This window comes from Moschus berezovskii, chromosome 1 (genome assembly GCF_049115385.1).
Source record: "Moschus berezovskii isolate FMDL1 chromosome 1, NW_MosBer_1.0, whole genome shotgun sequence".
In the NCBI taxonomy this organism is placed as follows: Eukaryota; Metazoa; Chordata; class Mammalia; order Artiodactyla; family Moschidae; genus Moschus; species Moschus berezovskii.
Window position 1 is genome coordinate 133,544,465 of NC_142460.1, and position 19,687 is coordinate 133,564,151.

General features: G+C 39.1%; 2 protein-coding genes across 2 annotated transcripts in view; one reads left to right on the forward strand and one right to left on the reverse strand.

Moving 5' to 3' along the window:
- Positions 1 to 9,728: 9,728 nt before the first annotated feature.
- Positions 9,729 to 10,060, forward strand: LOC148778856 (large ribosomal subunit protein uL29-like). The gene is made up of 2 exons (XM_088833535.1): positions 9,729 to 9,841; positions 9,916 to 10,060. The coding sequence occupies exons 1-2, from the start codon at positions 9,729 to 9,731 to the stop codon at positions 10,058 to 10,060; spliced, it is 258 nt and encodes an 85-aa protein (XP_088689661.1).
- Positions 10,061 to 10,348: 288 nt separating this feature from the next.
- Positions 10,349 to 19,687, reverse strand: part of LEKR1 (leucine, glutamate and lysine rich 1) — a 237,816-nt gene continuing 228,477 nt past the window's right edge. The window contains exon 12 of the mRNA XM_055411122.2: positions 10,349 to 12,313. Within this exon, the coding sequence (XP_055267097.2) occupies positions 11,900 to 12,313 (414 nt within the window). The 3' untranslated portion in view covers positions 10,349 to 11,899. The remainder of the gene's footprint in view (positions 12,314 to 19,687) is intronic.

Below are 19,687 nucleotides of genomic sequence, written 5' to 3' on the forward strand. Positions count from 1 at the left end.
TGACTTCCTTTGAAATAAAGTGTCATGTTAGGAACAATATTTTAGTCCATGCTGGGGTTTTCTGAGTTCACATACGAGGTAGACTGCAGCAATGGGAGTCAGACAATTTTGGACTAATGAGTCTCTTTTTATATGTCTTGGTTGGTTTCATCAAAGTATGCCTTTGGAGGATAGTTTCAGGAAAGTAAGGCAAAATTAACATTAGTAAGAAAGGCTGAGTGTTAAAAATGCCCCTTCCTGCAATACATTTAAATATAAGTAGCCTTTTCAGGTCTTCTTGATATTTGTTTCCAGGATACATCCTTAGCTGGAAAGAAAAGAGCCTTTAAATAGCAATGCAGTATAGGTTAGCATAGCATCACTAATTATTTTAAATGTAGTTAGAATGTTTTCTTAGACTATCGAAGTTTTTGAGATATGCTAGATAAAATTTCTATGAAATCTTTCCAGTTGGCCATTATTAATGAAGTAGTTAAAGCAATTTTTTATTAGATACTGTTTGAAATGTTTATTATAATACAGTAAAATCCTCATCTTCAGTTCAGTTCAGTTCAGTTCAGTCGCTCAGTCGTGTCTGACTCTTTACGACCCCATGAATCACAGCACGCCAGGCCTCCCTGTCCATCACCAACTCCCGGAGTTCACCCAAACTCATGTCCATTGAGCTGGTGATGCCATCCAGCCATCTCATTCTCTGTCGTCCCTGTCTCCTCCCACCACCAATTCCTCTCAGCATCAGAGTCTTTTCCAGTGAGTCAACTCATCGCATGAGGTGGCCAAAGTATTGGAGTTTCAGTTTTAGCATCAGTCCTTCCAATAAAGACCCAGAATTGATCTCCTCTAGAATGGACTGGTTGGATATCCTTGCAGTCCAAGGGACTCTCAAGAGTCTTCTCCAGCACCACAGTTAGTTCACCATAAAATGTTTAATATTTTCTTCCTCTTACTAATAAAAAGTTGGCTTAAAGCTCAACATTCAGAAAACTAAGATCATGGCATCTGGTCCCATCACTTCATGGCAAATAGATGGGGAAACAGTGGCAGACTTTATTTTTGGGGGTGGTGACTGCAGCCATGAAATTAAAAGACGCTTACTCCTTGGAAGGAAAGTTATGACCAACATAGACAACATATTAAAAAGAAGAGACATTACTTTGTCAACAAAGGTCTGTCTAATCAAGGATATGGTTTTTCCAGCAGTCATGTATGGATGTGAGGGTTGGACTATAAGGAAAGTTGAGTGCCAAAGAATTGATTTTGAACTGTGGTGTTGGAGAAAACTCTTGAGAGTCCCTTGGACTGCAAGGAGATCCAACCAGTTCATCCTAAAGGAAATCAGTCCTGAATATTCACTGGAAGGACTGATGTTGAAGCTGAAACTCCAATACTTTGGCCAGCTGATGTGAAGAGCTGACTCATTGGAAAAGACCCTGATGCTGGGAAAGATTGAAGGTATGAGGAGAAGGGGACAACAGAGGATAAGATGGTTGCATGGCATCACCAACTCAATGACAAGGGTTTGGGTAGACTCCGGGAGTTGGTGATGGACAAGGAGGCCTGGTGTTTTGCAGTCCATGGGGTCGCAAAGAGTCGGACACGACTGAGCAACTGAGGTGAACTGAACTGAACTAATATAAAGTAGATAAGATCCTGTGTGTGTGTGTGTGTGTGTGCTTGGTTACTTTAGTTGTGTCTGACTCTGTTACACTATGGACTATAGCCCACCAGACCCCTCTGTCCATGGGATTTTCCAGGCAAGAATACTGGAGTGGGTTGCCATTCCCTTCTCTCCAAGGGAACTTCCCGACCCAGGGATTGAACCTGCGTCTCCTGTGTCTCTTGTATTGCACATGGATTCTTTACTGCTGAGCCACTGAGGAAGGCCCAAGTAAGATCCTATGTATTGACTAATTATGTTTGACTGCATCTACCTGCTTTTTCATTATGTGTAAAGGGAAACATTAGGTATTGATTCTTCTTATCAAGAAATGCATTGTCAACAAAACTTAACTTTGATGCTTAATAATTATTTATCAAAATTTAGTATATATTTATGTTTTTTAACAGTAGCATATTAATAATAACTGTAGGAATGCCCTGGTGGTCTAATAGTTAAGAGTTCACCTTTCAGGACATGGGTGCATGGGATTCCTGGTCGGGGAGCTAAGATCCCACATACTGTGAGGCCAAAAAAACCAAAACATAAAGCAGAAAAAATACTGTAACAACTTCAATAAAGAATTTAAAAATCTTCCACATAAAAAAAAATATAGCTTTAGTAACAACTCAATCCAGAAGAACTTTGGAAAGTTACATATGTGTTTTTGTAGTAATTTAATAGGACAGGACACAACTTGGTGACTGAACAAAAACAACAATAGGATAGGAGAGCAATAAAAGGTTTACAATTATAAAAATAAAGTAACAGTTTTATTTTTAAATGCCATATTTATAATTTACTGTTTATCATTACAATGTCCTTTGCAACTATTTAGATTTATAACGAATTGTTTTAGATGTCAACCTAAAAATGTTCAAGAAGTACATAGTTTAAAAAAATTCTTTTTCAGGGTACACTGGCAAAAATATTGACTAACAGTTCTGGAAAGAATGTGTAATAAGTCCTTACCTAATCACTTCTATTAAATAAGGTACTGGATTCTTTCCCCCTAACTTCTCTCCTCTCACTAACCTTAGTTCTATACCGAGTACCATGTGCCCCTTGGAAGAACAAAAGGATTCTAATTTTGAGATCCCATGAGATCCCAGCTTAAACTTCAACCATTCGAAAGTCTAGTAATAAAGAATGCAGTCCATGGGGTCGAAAAGAGTCAGACACAACTGAGTGACTAAGCAACAATGAGAGTGGAAAGCTGGCTGCCCTGGGTTTTAGAAATTCCGTTTGAAATAAAAGAAGCAGGGCTTCCTAGTGGTCTAGTGGTTAAAAATCTGCCTGCCAATCCAAGGAATATGGGTTTAGTCCCTTGTCTGGAAAGATCCCACTGCCATGAGGCAACTAAGCCCGAGAGCCACACTGCTAAGTCCACATGCTGCAACCACTGAAGCCCAAGCGCCTAGAGCTCATGCTCTGTAACAAGAGAAGCCTGCACACCGCAACTAGAGTAGCCCTCATTTGCCGCCAATTAGAAAGCCCCAGTGGAGCAACAAAGACCCAACGCAGACAAAAATAGATAAATAAATTATAATTAAATCTTGGCAGTAAACTTTACTTCCTAGAAATTTAAGATTTCAGATAGAAAATTACAACTGTAGAATTTATTCACTTTAAGAAGGCAGAGGTGTCTCTTTAATGTGTTAGACCACATCAAGCTCACTTGGGGGAGAAATGTGGATTTTTTTTTTTCCATGATGCCCAAAGTCAGATGTTCATATTTTTTCAGAAAACAAAAATATTTCCAGTGTTAAGTCATATGAAAACCTCTCCTTAAAAATGCTTCAATGTTCTAAATTATATGTCTAATTCTTGGGCTTGAACTATTATTATTTATGAGAGTTAATATTAATAACAAATAACCATACAAGTTAAATATCAGCAATAAGTATGTTAATAAAAAGTATTCAAAACTTTTTACTGCAAATGAAGTCAATTCCTTTCATTATTTTCTGAATTCAAAAAGGCTAAAGAATGTGGCCACCCTGCTGCATAATGAGATGAGTTCACAATGCTCACAAGCAAGTGAACATAGGGCCTTATTGTATTAAATACAGATTTATACCTTGAGAATCTGAATCAAATTCTCATTCAGTTGCTATTAGTTCTACCTTTAAAATAAATGGATCTAGATGTAATACTGCAAATTACTGTTTTATATTTAAGTGACTAGACCTACTTTTGGAGGAATAATGATATTCTAATATTAATTAACATTAAGTTCCTTCATAATTCTAAGAAGTTATCTAAGTATTCTATGTTTCAGAAGCCTCAAAAGACAAACAGCATTGTCAAATTTTCTTTTGGGAATCGTATATCCAAATATATATTATTATGAGATTAAAATGTAAGGTTATTCAATGATTTGCCAATGATCAAAATATTTCTATCAGATTTTTAAAAATAACAAATTTCTAGTTCTTTGCAGGTTCAGAAATTTGGGTGATAACGTATTTATGAATATTGGCTGAATATCGATTTCCTTTAATTCACTGGTTTTCCTGGACAGTTACAGATTCACAGTCAAGAGGCAAAGAAGTAGAATTTGAGAGTATTGGGAGCTGAGCTGCTGAATGGGACCACATGGTGTGGGTGGTGGTGGTCTTAGATTAGGTATAAGGGAGCTGCATATGACGAGGCAATTTCTAACGTAGCTTGCAGAGGTGAACATGCCGGGGCAATGGCACCACTCTGAGCACTGTTTCTCATACTTTCACATGTGTACGAATCACCTGAAAGTGTTAGCTGCTCAGTGGTATCCAACTCTTTGCAGCCTCACGGACTGTAGCCCGCCAGGCTCCTTTGTCCATGGGATTATCCAGGCAAGAATACTGGAATGGGTTGCGATTTTCTTTTCCAGGGGATCTTCCTGACTCAGGGATCAAACCTAGTACTCCTGCAGGTAGACTCTTTACTGTTTGAGCCATCGGATCTCATTAAAATCAGATTTCATTCAGCAAATTTGAGTGTGAGGCCTGATATTCTGCATTTCTAATAAGCTCCCAGGAGACACTGATCCTGCTGGAGTAAGTACTGTAGGTAGCACAACTTTAGAGCACTGATACTTTCTTTCAGTCTAGAGGTGGCCAAGAGTTAGAGGCCCAGGCTCTCTCATCAAGCTGCTGTCAAGCAGCTAAAAGAATGGAAAATTATTCACCCTCTAAGGGACCTATTATCTCCTTCTGTAAAATTACAGATCTGGACCAGGTGATGGATCAGGGCCCTTCAGAACAATAAAACTTAAGGATTTAAGATAATTCTTATTTTTATTTTGGCTGCTATTTTTGGATTTCCCCTCATAAATGGTTAGCAAAAATTGGAAAAACATTTTATTGCATTGTATCACTCCCAAAGGTCATCACTGAGTGTGCTGTGCATTCTTTGTGCCAAGATGATACCTATTTTTCACGTCACTTTCCACATTCTTCTCTCATAATTCTTAGAACACTAATCAGATTTCTATTTTGCTTTAAGAATTCTTATGACTACTGAATCTGTGGGTTAGTTTTCTGTTGCCCAAATAAAAATGTAGTTCCTATTATTTCACATTTTTCAGAGAAGCTGTAACATTTGTAAATAAAGGGTGTTCCTTTAATTAGTACCAATTTCATACACTGCACCCCTGCTAAGCAGCAATGGCTGGTATGATTTCAAAGTGCATTTAACAATGAACAAATTCTTTCCCTTTCTGAATAGAATTTGACCCAGTTGCTTGCTGTTTATTCCCACTATCAACATTTTTATTCAGAACTTAACATTAACTCTTGTCCGGGCTACTTTACTAATCGACCAACTGGTGTTCCACTTCCAGCCTTTTCACTCTATAATTATTGCAATTCAGCCCTACCAGAGCAATGTTCCCAAATTTCAACAAAGTGCACACCACTTCTAGTCAAAATTCTGTGATGAGTTCTTATTCAACACCTCCATGCTCTGGGGTCAATCTACCTTTTTCAGGTTCCCATTTCTTCCCTTAACCAATTATTTTCTACATATCTACAGCTCTGTTTACATATCTCCTCTACCTGGTATACTTTCTTTTATAAAACCCTACTCCATTCTTTAAGACCTATTATAAATTCCAATTCTTGCCTAAAGTGTTTCCTGATTCTTCCACCAAGAAGTTGAACTCATATAGCACTCTCTTCCTTACGCCTGCCTCCTTATATTATAACCTCTACATACGGTTCTTCACTGCCCTTCATTATACAATTCTTGGGCTTCTGTAGTACATCTTAATTATCTCTGTGACTTTCACAATGCTTTTTAAATTCTCCATATCTGTTGAAGAAAAGAGTGAATATATAATATGGCCTAAGTATTCATCTGTGGGTCAAGATACTCAGAAACTGCAGCAGTTTAAAATTAGTCATTAGTCTTATGCAGTGTGTATTTTGGACAAATTACATAATCTCTGTGATCTAGTATTCATATATATATATATATATATATGAAGGTAAAGGATTTTTCGTACATTTTTTGCTCACTTGATGGATATAAAGCACTATCTATATGCTAGAGAAGAGAGAGAACTTTCAACTTTCTGGATCATGAAATATTGTCATAGGATTAGTGTGTTTCAGATTGAACTAACATGTTGCTAAAAATTTCTATCTGTTAATTCAGAATATACAAAGGTGAATAATTTTTATTTCATATTCTACAGATGTAACACAATTATACTGGCTTCATAGTTTATTATTAAACTCAGCATTGGCCACAGGACTGGAAAAGGTCAGTTCTCATTCCAATCCCAAAGAAGGGCAATGCCAAAGAATGTTCAAACTACTGCACAATTGCACTCATTTCACATGTTAGCGAGGTAATGCTCAAAATCCTCCAAGCTAGGCTTCAACAGTATGTGAACTGAGAACTTCCAGATGTACAAGCTGGATTTAGAAAAGGCAGAGGAACAAGAAATCAAAGGGTTAATATTTTCTAAAGAATAAGTAGAATTTCTTCCTTAAGGTACCACAGCACTGCCTTAGGAATGCTCCCATTATTGTCTATCATGGTGTGAGATCATTAAAACTGTCCTGTGTAAGATACAGTGTACATTAATTATTTTCTTAAAACATGAAAGCAAAAAACATCCATAATTATTATAAGATTTGTGAACTTTGGGCACATACCAAATTGATTTTCTGTGCTCAATAAAAGTCAACATGATGGTTAGGAATTTTCATCTTCAGAGAATTAACCCTTTTAGGATACTAGTTCAGTCTACTAGTACAATATTATAATAATTGCAAGAACTTTAAAAAATAAAACTTGAGAAAATTTGTTGCATAATCAAAAGCAATGAGCTATAACTAATATATAATACTATAAAACTTTATAGATTAATAGAAAATTAAAAGATCTTCAGTTCAGTTATTAGTCTAACATAATTTTCAATATTAATATCTCTTCCAGTCAACCAGAACATATAACTTTTAAGTAGTTCTAACTATAAATATAGTCATTTAAATCAATAAACTTTAAAAAATTGCTTGAGAAATCTGTTAACTATAGAATTCTCCCATCTTTGTCTACCAATCCTAGTTTAAGAAAAAAAACCAAACAGTATTATAATTTTCTAAGGAATATTTTCTATGATATTATTTTCTCTAGATACCTATAAATTCTTCCATTGAGGTTATGGAAAATGTATGTTTATAGAGAAATTAAAACTGTTAGACTTAATATCCATTATATGCATTTGAGACCCCTATTTTGTCATAATATTTACTACTTTCTTAATATTCCTGATATTTTTTTCATGCCAGGATTTAATCAGTATGAAAATCAAAGAAGATTTGAATGTGTTCTTAATCCTTAGGTTACATACTCTAATGCTATTCTCTTCTCTGTCTTTCTTCAAAAGATATAAGCACACAACTTAGACTGCTTTAAATGGTCTAGGTTGAAATAAATGTAAATATTGTCTCTATCCATGGAATTACCTCTCTGACATACTTGTGGAATATAATACAGCCTGACTGCAAGATCATGATTCTATTCTCAGAGTGATATTTACCCAGTTACTTATTATAAAATAAGAGTGTTAACAACAAACCAAGAAACCAGGTTTTTCATGTATGGTCTTTATATCACTTTAGAAAAGCTTATGGACCCCAGTGGTCCAGTGGTTAAAAATCTACCCTGCAATGCAGGGGTTGCAGGTTTGATCCCTGTTTGGGGAACTAAGATCCCACAATCTGTGGAGCAACTAAGCCCAAGTGCTCCAGAGCCTGCACTTGAAGATCCCCCCTGCTGTAACTAAGACCCAAGGCAGCAATGCCCCGCCTCCAAATGTATCTCCATGGGCTTTCTAGGTGGCAGTAGTGGTAAAGAACCCACCTGCTAATGCAGGAGACATGAGACTTGGGTTTGAACCCTGGGAAGACTCCCTGGAGGAGGGCATGGCAACCCACTCCATTATTCTTGCCTGGAGAATCCCATGGACAGAGGAGCCTAGCAGGCTGCAGTTCATGGGGTTACAAAGAGCTGAACGTGACTGAAGTGACTTAGCATGCATGGACACACACATGGTTCCTGAAGAGAGAGCTGAAGTTGCAAGACTGTGGAAAAGCATGTAAAATATGGTAACAAAGGCTGATGTCCAAATATTCTCTTATGCTTTTACCAAAAGTTCCACTAGTTTTTGCCATCCACCATATGTCATGAGTATTTGTAATCTGAACATGCAAACACCAGATCAGAAACACTGAGGTCTGGTGGAGTGCTCTCCAGAGTGTGGGATGAGTACTGCTGACATCATACAATAAAATATTAGGGGGTATATTAACAACATTTTGTATTTTACTAGATACACACTTATCTTAAAGTGTATTCCACTTATTACTTTATAATTATTCCTCCTTGGATCAAGCTTCCTTTTCATACAAATTTAAGCTTAAAAATTGAGTTCATTCAGTTCAGTTCAGTTCAGTCGCTCAGTTGTGTCCGACTCTTTGAGACCCTATGAATCACAGCACGCCAGGCCTCCCTGTCCATCACCAACTCCCAGAGTTCACTCAAACTAATGTCCATCGAGTTGGTGATGCCATCCAGCCATCTCATTCTCTGTCGTCCCCTTCTCCTTCTGTCCCCAATCCCTCCCAGCATCAGTCTTTTCCAATGAGTCAACTCTTCGCATGAGGTGGCCAAAGTATTGGAGTTTCAGCTTTAGCATTAGTCCTTCCAATGAACACTCAGGATTGATCTCCTTTAGAATGGACTGGTTGGATCTCCTTGCAGTCCAAGGGACTCTCAAGAGTCTTCTCCAATACCACAGTTCAAAAGCATCAATTCTTCGGCGATCAGCTTTCTTCACAGTCCAACTCTCACATCCATACATAACCATGGGAAAAACCATAGCCTTGACTAGACGGACCTTTGTTGGCAAAGTAATGTCTCTGCTTTTTAACATGCTATCTAGGTTGGTCATAACATTCCTTCCAAGGAGTAAGTGTCTTTTAATTTCCTGGCTGCAATCAGCATCCACTGTGATTTTGGAGCCCAAAAAAATAAAGTCTGACACTGTTTCCACTGTTTCCCCATCTATTTCCCATGAAGTGATGGGACCAGATGCCATGATCTTAGTTTTCTGAATGTTGAGCAACAAGTCAACTTTTTCACTCTCCTCTTTCACTTTCATCGAGAGGCTTTTTAGTTCCTCTTCACATTCTGCCATAAGGGTGGTGTCATCTGCATATCTGAGGTTATTGATATTTCTCCCAGCAATCTTGATTCCAGCTTGTGCTTCTTCCAGCCCAGCGTTCCTCATGATGTACTCTGTGTATAAGTTAAATAAGCAGGGTGACAATATATAGCCTTGACGTACTCCTTTTCCTATTTGGAACCAGTCTGTTCGTTAGCTTCTGACAAGTCAGATGGAGATCTGGGATTCTCTGGTAAGTGGAAAAGTGAGGTGGGAAGCTCAGACACTAACTAGCTGAATCACACTGAATCACCGTACCCAAGTCAGACTTCTTTGAGCATCTGTTTCTTATTTGTAAAGAGACTGTTGCTCTTTCCCTGGAAGAAGTCATCTGCGGCCGCCTGTACAACCATGGCCAAGATTAAGGTCCTGAGACCTTGGCAGCAAGGAGAAGCTGCTGAAACAACGGAGGACCTCAAGGTGGCGTTGTCTCAGCTGCCCGTCGCTAAAGCGATAGGTGGTGGGTGAGGCTTCCAAACTCTCCAAGACCTGAGTGACTAGCAAATCCACCGCCTATGTTCTCACTGTCATTAACCAGACTCAGAAAGAGAACCTCAGGAAATTCTCAAAGGTCAAGAAGTATAAATCCCTGGATCTGTGCCATGCACCACCACTTCAACAAGCAGGAAGAGAACCTGAAGACCAAGAAGCAGCACTGGAGGGAGCAGCCGTCCCCACCATAGAAGTACACAGTCAAGACCTGAGCATACAATTGTCAATAAAACATGAATAAACTAGCAAAAATAAAGATTGTTGGGGGTGACCTCTAAGATCCTCTCTGGCACCACCATTAGATGATATGTTCTCTGTCTAATGCACTGTAAGTACACTGCTGCTGCTGCTAAGTCACTTCAATCGTGTCCGACTCTGTGCGACCCCATAGACAGCAGCCCCCCAGGCTCTCCCGTCCCTTGGATTCTCCAGGCAAGAACACTGGAGTGGGTTTCCATTTCCTTCTCCAATGTGTGAAAGTGAAGTTGCTCAGTCATGTCTGACTCGTAGCGACCCCATGGACTGCAGCCCACCAGGCTCCTCCGTCCATGGGATTTTATAGGCAAGAGGACTGGAGTGGCTTGCCATTGCCTTCTCCGGTAAGTATGCTAATCCTTGTAAAATAAAAAAGTAAGCATTGTAAGCCTTTACACAAGATGTCCTCACTTAAACGAGTCAGAGAAATTCACGGACCTGATGTGGATGTTTTTGAGGTTAAAACACCCTAGATTAGATCAATCCTTTGAAAAGATTGATTAGAACAGTCCTTTGAAAAACTGGAGATAAACTTGATTTGGCTTAGCAACACTTTTTTTTTGCACATGGGAGGGATTCCAGGTATCTTTAGATTCTCTCATCTACATGGTGGCCAAACAGCAGAGTTTTATGTGCCATATTTCACATGTGTTAGTGTCATCCTAATCTGAGAGTAAGAAGCTTGGGAATCCATGATGCAGTCAGATGAAAGATTTGAATAAAATCAGTCATAGAAGAAAAATACATGTTTATTACATGGAGAAAAGGACAGACAAATACTAGCATAAGGTAGAGAGTTGCCTTTTACAAAACAGGAGGAGCCTAAAGCTTTATGATTACATAAAATAGTTGGTCTGGTTTCTGGTTTTAATTTTTCACTCTGAAAATAGAAAACATGCTAACAAGACGACCATTTTCAGGGAATCCCAAATTAGCACTATGTGCCTCTACTAAACTGCCTTGAATTAGTTCTCTACACAATAGCTACAGGATACAAGTTAAACCCAAAACTTGACCTGGAGTACCAGAGAGCATTTAATGGAGAAAATCTCTACCAAGTAATACTTTCATGGCTAGGCTCCTTGTTATCTAAAATCATCTCCATAGTTTTAGAAATAACCCATCTTTTTCTTGAATAGGAGTTGTTGTCCCTTTGTCTTCCTGAAGATTACCTATCATTACATCTGAACTTGCTTAAAAAGAAATTAGATTAACCAATTAGATTGTGAGATGAAATAGAGAAAATTTGGTGATGATGAAGTTTGTGAATATTTGAACTAATAAGCAGTTTGAAAATGATCAAATTAAGGACTAAAGTCCTTTCATTTGCTATTTGGAATGCTAATTTCATCTATTTAACCTATTCAACTCAAACAAATGAACAAACACCAACAAAACCAATATAATCTAATTTTTTTGGTGTAGAAATAGATCTGCTTGTAATAGTGCAAAAAAGTAGAAAAGATATTATGGGTGAAAAATTTTACCTATGATCTCTAAAAGGGCATATTCATAGAGTACATCGAAACGCAATACATAAATACAGAGATTGGGTCTCTGGAATACCAACAACTTCATTATCTGTTGCAGTTTCAAGGGCCTCTTAGAAAATGTGGTTTCACATTCGTTAGCTTGTCCAATTATTAAAAAATCTTTAAGTATGCATTCTCAATCTGTGGTAATAATTTGAAGTTTGTCATTCTTAATTACAGTGGGGCTCTGGACTCCGGGAAAGATAGAGACTCTGTGTGGAGCTGCTCCTGACTTCGGCTCCATCACTGCTGACTCAGTCTCCTCCTCAGAATAGCAGCCAGTCTCTGCCTGGTCTCGCTGACTGAAGACGGTCGACCCCGGGGAGGATGTGGCTGGGGGACTATGGGCAAACCTGAGCTGCTGACCCTGTTGGGCTGAGAAAAGGCTGGAGAAGTGGTGGGCTTCGATACTCCAGGCAGGCCAGGGATTTTGATTACTTTCTCAGAATGCAGTCTTGCAAACCTTCTCTCTCCCTGACCACTCCCAGCTGCAGCAGAGGAGGTTAGGCTGCCCTGGCTGAGGGAGCACGGTGACAGCGGCAACTGTCCGCTCAGCTTCCTGAGCTCCAGGAGTTGTTCTCTGGCTTGACTCAAAGCCTCTGTCAGTTCAAAGCGTTCTTCACACTCTCTACGCACTGTTTCCTGAAGAAAAGCGTTCTGAAATGAGAAAAAGGAAAGAAAAAGCAGCCATAGCTTTTAATAGTGTACATATGGACAGTTATTGGCAGTATAAATTGATAACTGAACTGGAAATCAGAGGTCTGTGTTCTCTGACAGGGACAAATGAGTCAAAAATGCAAATGGTTTGTGAAGATGGAAAGAACTTTAAAAAAACATTTGGTTCAACCCTTGCAGTTTGCAGAAGAGGAATCAAGAGTCAGGGTCACTCAGATGTTAGTGGTGCTGGAACCCAAAATGCCTACTTCAGTAGGGTTTCAACTCCTCTGTGCTTAAGACAGTCTGTCCTGCACATGTGATGTCTAATAAATATCTGTAGTGTCATTATGTTATTTTATAATGAAGGGAAACTGCAGTACATAAGACAGATAAAAATTGCTTGAATTAGAAAATTGAGAGAATAAAATATATCAGCTGTAGCATTTAGATAATAAAATCAGTGATTTTATGTGATGCTTTCTCAGAACTTAAATATACTGATGATTTGTTCTTTTGTGAGATATATATCAAAATGAAGAACAAAATCTGCTTTGAACTTCATTCAGCAATCACATATCAAGTTACTGGAAGCTATAGTGGATGTAGTTCCTGCTCTCAAGAAGTTTGCACCATTGTAAGTTTGAGTAGAGCTGCTTCTTACATCCCCAACAGAGGTTGGAGCCAAGGGTAGAAGCAATGGGGGTTAAAGAGAAGGAAGAATTCTTTAGTAGCCAGAGCTGTCTAAAGATAATCTGAAGGGTTGAATTTTACTTGACTGGGAAGTACTGGAGCAAATTTAAGCTTCAAATCTTCAAATATGTGACTAGACTAGAAATCATCACTACTTCTTCAAATATTGAGACCCTACATTTCCAGCTGAAGAATGATAGCCGTCTTTCATTTGTGGAATTCATCAAAATTACTTCAAGCTCCGTGGTAAAAATTAGGTCTTGGATCTCCCTAATGTCCTGACATTCATGTCTGCAGGATGTCAGAAAAGAGATGTGAGAAGTAAATAACTGAAAATGGTATCCAGGAACTTCTCTGCTGGTCCAGTGGTTAAGAATCTGCCAGGGAACGAAGATCCCACATGCTGTAAAGCAACTAAGCCTACAGGTAGCAACTACCGAGCCTGTACACTCTGGTGCCCAGGAGCCAAAACTAGAGAGTTGGTGTGCCATAAGAAACAAATAAATATTTTTTAAAAGAGAAAGAAAATGATATTCAAATTAGTAACTACAGTTAAAGTGATCATGCTATAGGATTCTTCAGCTGAAAGTGACTTTATACCTGGTTAGCTTGTTTGTAAAAAACAGCCAAGGCATTCCCAAGTCTGACACTCGGTGGAAAGCGCCTTCCTAAGTGCTTACTGACTAATCTGCTGTCAGTAGAACTAAAAACAAAGCATCAGAGAAAGTAGCATCTTCCTGTATTTGAATTTCTTGGGATTACAGTCAGAACTCCATTCGATTCCAATTTGGTAATCAAAATTGAAGAATATGGAGCAATTCCAGATTAACAGTTGCACACTAATATTCTATAAAATCAGTGACATGTCTGGGTCAAACAAACTCTCATCTTTACATATATTAGCAGTAGACACACATGATCCACATATTCACATATTTTTTAAAAAATAATGGGGATTAATTACTCAATTCCAGTTTTTTTTTTTCTTTTTTTTAGGGACAGGAGACCAAGGATGGTGTTTGTGGCTTTATCATCTGGTTCTCATTAACTCTTCCTGAGATACTTGTTGAAAAGGCAGGAGAAGGAGGGCTAGAGAAGAGGTTAATAAAGTGCCTTGTTAGGTGTCTTCTCATTTTCTGCTCCCAGCAATTATATTTGACCAAGAAAGACACTGAAGCCCATACTTGCTTTGTAACTAGCTAACCCAGCTAACTTGCTAACCCGTTTCAGAGTAACCCAGCTTTGAAATGGTGGGGCCCCTGCTTGCCACTAGAGCCAGCTCCAAGCTGCTTATGCCTAAATTAAGTGTCTAATTAATTATATCAAGCATGCGGGGGCCATTTTGTTCCAGAACAATGAAGCAATAAAAAACAGTAAGACATTGAGTCTGGTTTTGCCCAACTTTTCTAAATTTAAACTTTCTTTTAAAAGGAAAAATCATCAATGCATTTTGTTCTTTGTCTACTAGTAGAGTAAGCAGCAAAATGTATTGAAGTGGTTAGATTTATGAGGCCTTAAATAAATTAGTATAGAAATTTCCTTGATTAAGAAAGCTAAATTTTATTTAAATATATAAAAGAAAAAAATTATAGAAGTTAACAATGTGGTCAATAAAGGGTGACGCGAATAAAAGGTGCACAAATATGGAAGGATAAAGTGATGGACGATATGAAAACAAGGGCTCTCATTAAAAGGAAAAGAAAACTCAATCCATTTACAAAATTAAATTCAAATCTCAAAGAAAAGGAGTAGTACTCTGTGGAAAACATCCTTAAAGCAAGTTACTCAAAAGCCATTTCAGGCAAGTGACAATCCATTGAAGGAGGAAATGAAAAGGTGGAGTGAACCCAAAGATGTCCCAGTAACAAGAACAGTGGGAGCAAAGTACCTGCCAACTCCAGACTGAATTTTGGAAGCGCTGCTGACCACCTTGGTCTGGGGCCCACTGCTCTGGAACTCATCCTTCTTCCAGGCTATTTGCTTCCAGAACAAAAGACAAATTCTCTTTCTTTTATTATTACCCAAACTGGGAGAACCTCTAAACTGAGAATAGTATCCAAAGATAGGTTTTCTATTTTGTCTTTGTTGTAAACACTAAGAAATCTCAGATAAATTTCACAATATCTGTATCTCCTCTGACACTTAATATTAGCACCTTCTTTAACATTTGGATTATAACTCAATTTTGTAGTTCAGGTGTTAGAATTTATTCAATTGTGGAATAAATAAATGAAATAGAACACACTGAGTTTCGGGGATTGCTGTTTCAGAGTTGGAGTGTATGTGACAAGGCATGACAGGAGCACACATGGATGTGGCCAGAGGCAGTGCGACACTAGTGAAAAGTTCCATATGTGAAAAATAATCATTACTTGTGGGTAGATTGCTTTCAGCAATTTAAGCAAAATATTTATCTTTTGGGATTGCTGATGCTTTTGTCAGGTTAGGTTGTAGAATTTTAATATGTGTTTTCATTGAACAACATGGGAAAATATTTAAGATGGAACATGTTCAGTAAGACTGAAAATCATGGGCAAATACAAGAATAATCAGTGAAGCTACAGCATTCTAAAAGTTTTAGGTAAAAGCATCTTTGGCCATATTTTAATATGGCAAAATAGTGTTATCACTGGATTGCAACTAAACTGTAAGTCAAAATGGAAAAGAAGGCATGAGTCAGATGAAGAGGGCCAGTGGGTTTTCCAGGCAGAGGGCAGTGATCTGAACGCCCGGCAGTGAGAGAGGGAGAGTCACATCTTAGGAAGATGTCTTGGTATGACTCCAGGGCAGAGTGCAGAGAACTGGAGAGGCCAGGACTGAGGCAGGGAGATAAGCAGGATCAGATCAAGGATGACTTTGACAACCTGCTAATAGTAGAGTTTTAACTCAAATCTGAGGGCCATATGCAGTCCTGAAAGATTTATTTAAGCAGGGGCTGGCATGGTCAAATTTACAATAAAGGAAGATCCCTTTGCCAGTTCTGTAGAAAGTAGCCCTGAGTGGGGAGGGATGGGAAGCAGGAAGGATACGAGGTCAATTTTCATGCAGCAGGTTCATATCCCAAGTGCCCCTTGGTTGGGGTGGTCTAGGAGAAGGGGAGCTAGCATTCCTGAGTCCTTAACCCATGCCAATTGGGTGAGAACATTATCTATAGATATGCCGACAACATTTTCAGATGATGGCCTCTTTGAACAGACTTAAAATATGGCTTAATTGCACTCCTACTGGGAAAATAAATGTCAAAATGAAAATATAAATTGGCTCACCATCTGTATGAAATTTCTAGTATTAAAATAATGGTCAATTTCCCCCACTCTTTGTAATGTAAGAACAGTTTATTTTTATGTTTGTTTTCTTTTTTATCCTTAGAGACAGCTGGATTGCTTTCAATTCCAAAAACAGTGGAAGAAGCAAGACAAGGCTTTGCTGGATAACTTGATCATTCTGAAGGTGAGAATTCCATTTGTGATGGCAATCCGCTGTATTTGGCATAATTTTTGGGGAACATGCCAGGAAAGCAAGTTCTCAGTGAAAAAGCAGCAGATGGGTGTCTTTGTTCCGGCTTTATACCCAGTGAGGTCTGAACCAGTCATGCGGTGATCAGATTACAGTTTCCACCAACCCAAACTAGATCTCTCTCAGGGTGAGTGGGTAGTTGGTCAACTGGGTAGGGAGCTGAGGTGAAAGGAGACTCTGTGGGAAAGGTGTGGAAACCAGAAAGATGAGTGGGTGTTAGCAAAGGATGTGCCCAACCTTCCATTTAAGACTTCTGTTCAACTAATCTGATCAGCCAAAACATTGCAGGAAGACAGTGGAAATGGCTCTTTGGTAAGGCAGGGAGGAGAATCTGAATAAATTTCCAGGAAAGAAGCAAAACAGATGTTAAGTGGGTTGTTCTTAAAATTGTTTTCAAGGCTTGCAAACATAATGGACACTGTGAAAAAACCATGGCAGACATACCAAAACAGAAGGAAAGATGGAGGGCGATAGTCCCTTGAACTGATAGCCTTCAAGAGCAGACTTTAGAATGGAGAGGAAGAGGCCAAGAAGACATAGTGTTCAGGATTTACTTTCTAAATCAGTAAGCTTATTTTAGTTGAGACTTAATTAACATTAATTAGATACAACAAAAACAGTTTCTCCATATTTTTCTCATTCTGTCAAATTTTTGGCATCCATACTCCATACCAGGGCTGACTCTCCAACACATGAAAGACAGTTTTGCCTGGATCTCCCTCTCCATGACTGGAGACCCTTGGTCTGAGCCCCCTACCCCTCAGAAAGGACCCTCTCCACCCACCACCCCATCTGCCCCTGTTCTCCGTGAGCTGGAAGGCAGAGAGCCTCCATTTACCCCTTCACTCTTTGGAAGACACTCCAGTGCTCTCTTTATTAGGTTCAAATTGAGTAGTTCTCAAAAATGAAAACTACTCACTTTTTAATTGACTCACTTTGCTTTCTCATAAATGGAATTACCAGAGAAACCTGTGCCATTTTCTCTACATCAAATAAGTATACAAACAAATGCATATCCTAAAACTAAGCATATTCTTCTTGCAGAAAAGCTATTTATGTTTTCAAATGTATGTATTCCTAAAATTTAATCTTAGAGTTTACATAAATCCATCCTTACCAGATGTTAGTAACATTTCCTAAATAAATAGACCTTCTTAAAAAAAAAAAAAATAGGCTTTACATTTGGAGCTTCCCTGGTGGCTCAGATGGCAAAGAAACTGCCTGCAATGCAGGAGACCTGGGTTTGATCCCTGAGTTGGAAAGATCCCCTGGAGGAGGGCATGGCAATCCATACCAGTATTCTGGCCTGGAGAATTTCATGGACATAGGAGCCTGGCAGGCTACAGTCCATAGAATCTCAAAAGAGTTGGACGTGACTGAGCGACTTTCACTTTCACTTTATGTTTGGAAAATATTGACAACACCAAAAATTTTAAAACTCATCCCTGGTGGCTCAGTGGTAAAAAACCCACCTGTCAATGCAGGAGACCCGGGTTTGATCCCTGGGTTAGAAAGATCCCCTGGAGAAGAAAATGGCAACCCAGTCTGGTATTCTTGTCTGGGAAATCCCATGGACAGAGGAGCATGGTGGGCTACGGTCCATGGGGTCTCAAAAGAGTCAGACATGACTTAGCAACTGAACAACAGCAACAACAAATGGAAGAGGCTACCCTAGATCTCCAGGAGCATATGCATTTTATTAACTTTCAACAATTCAAAACTGAATTTCAAAACCTATCTGAAATCAAAATTCTTGTACAGGAGATTGTGAGTCTAAGTTGCAGGCTCCCTTCTTTAGACACTGATTCCTTACAGCCCTTGCTAGACTCTTCCTGTTTCCCTCCACCTCACTAGATGTTCCCTCTCTATCACCTTTGCCCCAGCCTCCTCCTTCTCTGAGCCTCTAAGAGTTGGCACATTCTCAACCCTCCTCTATTGCCCCAAGACTTGAGTGACCTCATTTAGCGCCAAGGCTTAGGATGTGTGAATGTCTCTGAAATTAGTATCTCTCCTCAGTCTTCCCTGAACATATTGTCCATTCAACACCTCCGTTTGGATATCTAACAGATATGTTAAGGTTAACATGTCCCAAATCAAATTCTTGATATTCCTCCCAACTGTATTCCTTAACTAGTATTTTCCATTTTAGTAATGGCACTTTCATTCACTCAGTTGTTGAGACACCAAACTTTGGCGTTATCTTTGACCCCTCTTACCCTTCTTCATCATCCCACCCATCAGCAACTTCTGTTACCTCCACCTAGATAATACATACCAAATATATACCAAATCTGGCCAATTGTCACCTCTTTTATGATGATGACCAGCAATGCTTTTCTAGACCTTTTCAAGGACCTTATAATAGGTCTTTCTGCTTTCATTTTGCCCTGCCCCCTTCAACCTATTTTCCACGCAGTAGTCAGAGTGATTCTCTAAAAATAGAGAATCATGTCACTCCCTTGTTCAACATTGCCAGGTAGCTTTTTACCACACTTAGAAAACAATCCAAAGTCTTTTTAAAAAGTTAATTTGTTTATTTTTGGTTGTACTGGTTCTTCACTGACGTGCATGGGCTCTCTCTAGTTGTAGTGAGCCAGGGCTACTCTCTAGCTGTGGAGTGAGGCTTCTCATTGTGGTGGCTCCTCTTGCTGTGGAGCACAGGCTCTCGGGAGCCTGGGCTTTAGTAGCTGCGCAGACAGACTCAGTAGTTGTGGCTCCTGGGCTTAGTTGCTCCACAGTATGTCCAATCTTACTGGATCACGGATTGAACCTGTGTCCTCTGCAATGGCAGGTGGATTATTATCCACTGTGCCACCAGGAAGTCCAACAATCCAGTGCCTTTGCTGTTTTTTAGTCGCTAAGTCTTGTCCGACTTTGCAACTCTATGGACTGCAGCACAGCAGGCGCCTCTGTCTTCCACTGTCTCCTGGAGTTTGCTCGAATTCATGTTCATTGAGTTGGTGATGCTATCTAACCATCTCATCCTCTGTCACCCCCTTCTCCTTTTGCCTTCATTCTTTCCCAACATCAGGTCTTTTCCAATGAGTTGGCTCTTCACATTAGGTGGCCAAAGTATTGGAGCTTCAGCTTCAACATCAGTCTCTCCAAAGAATAATCAGAGTTGATTTCCTTTAGGATTTACTGGTTTGATCTCCTTGCAGTCCAAGG

Bases quoted from the DNA above. Each gene is read 5' to 3' on its own strand.
- LOC148778856 (XM_088833535.1), top strand. From the start codon at position 9,729: ATGGCCAAGATTAAGGTCCTGAGACCTTGGCAGCAAGGAGAAGCTGCT. The intron at 9,842-9,915 runs GTGAGGCTTCCA...GTCATTAACCAG, and splicing joins GCTAAAGCGATAGGTGGTGG to ACTCAGAAAGAGAACCTCAG.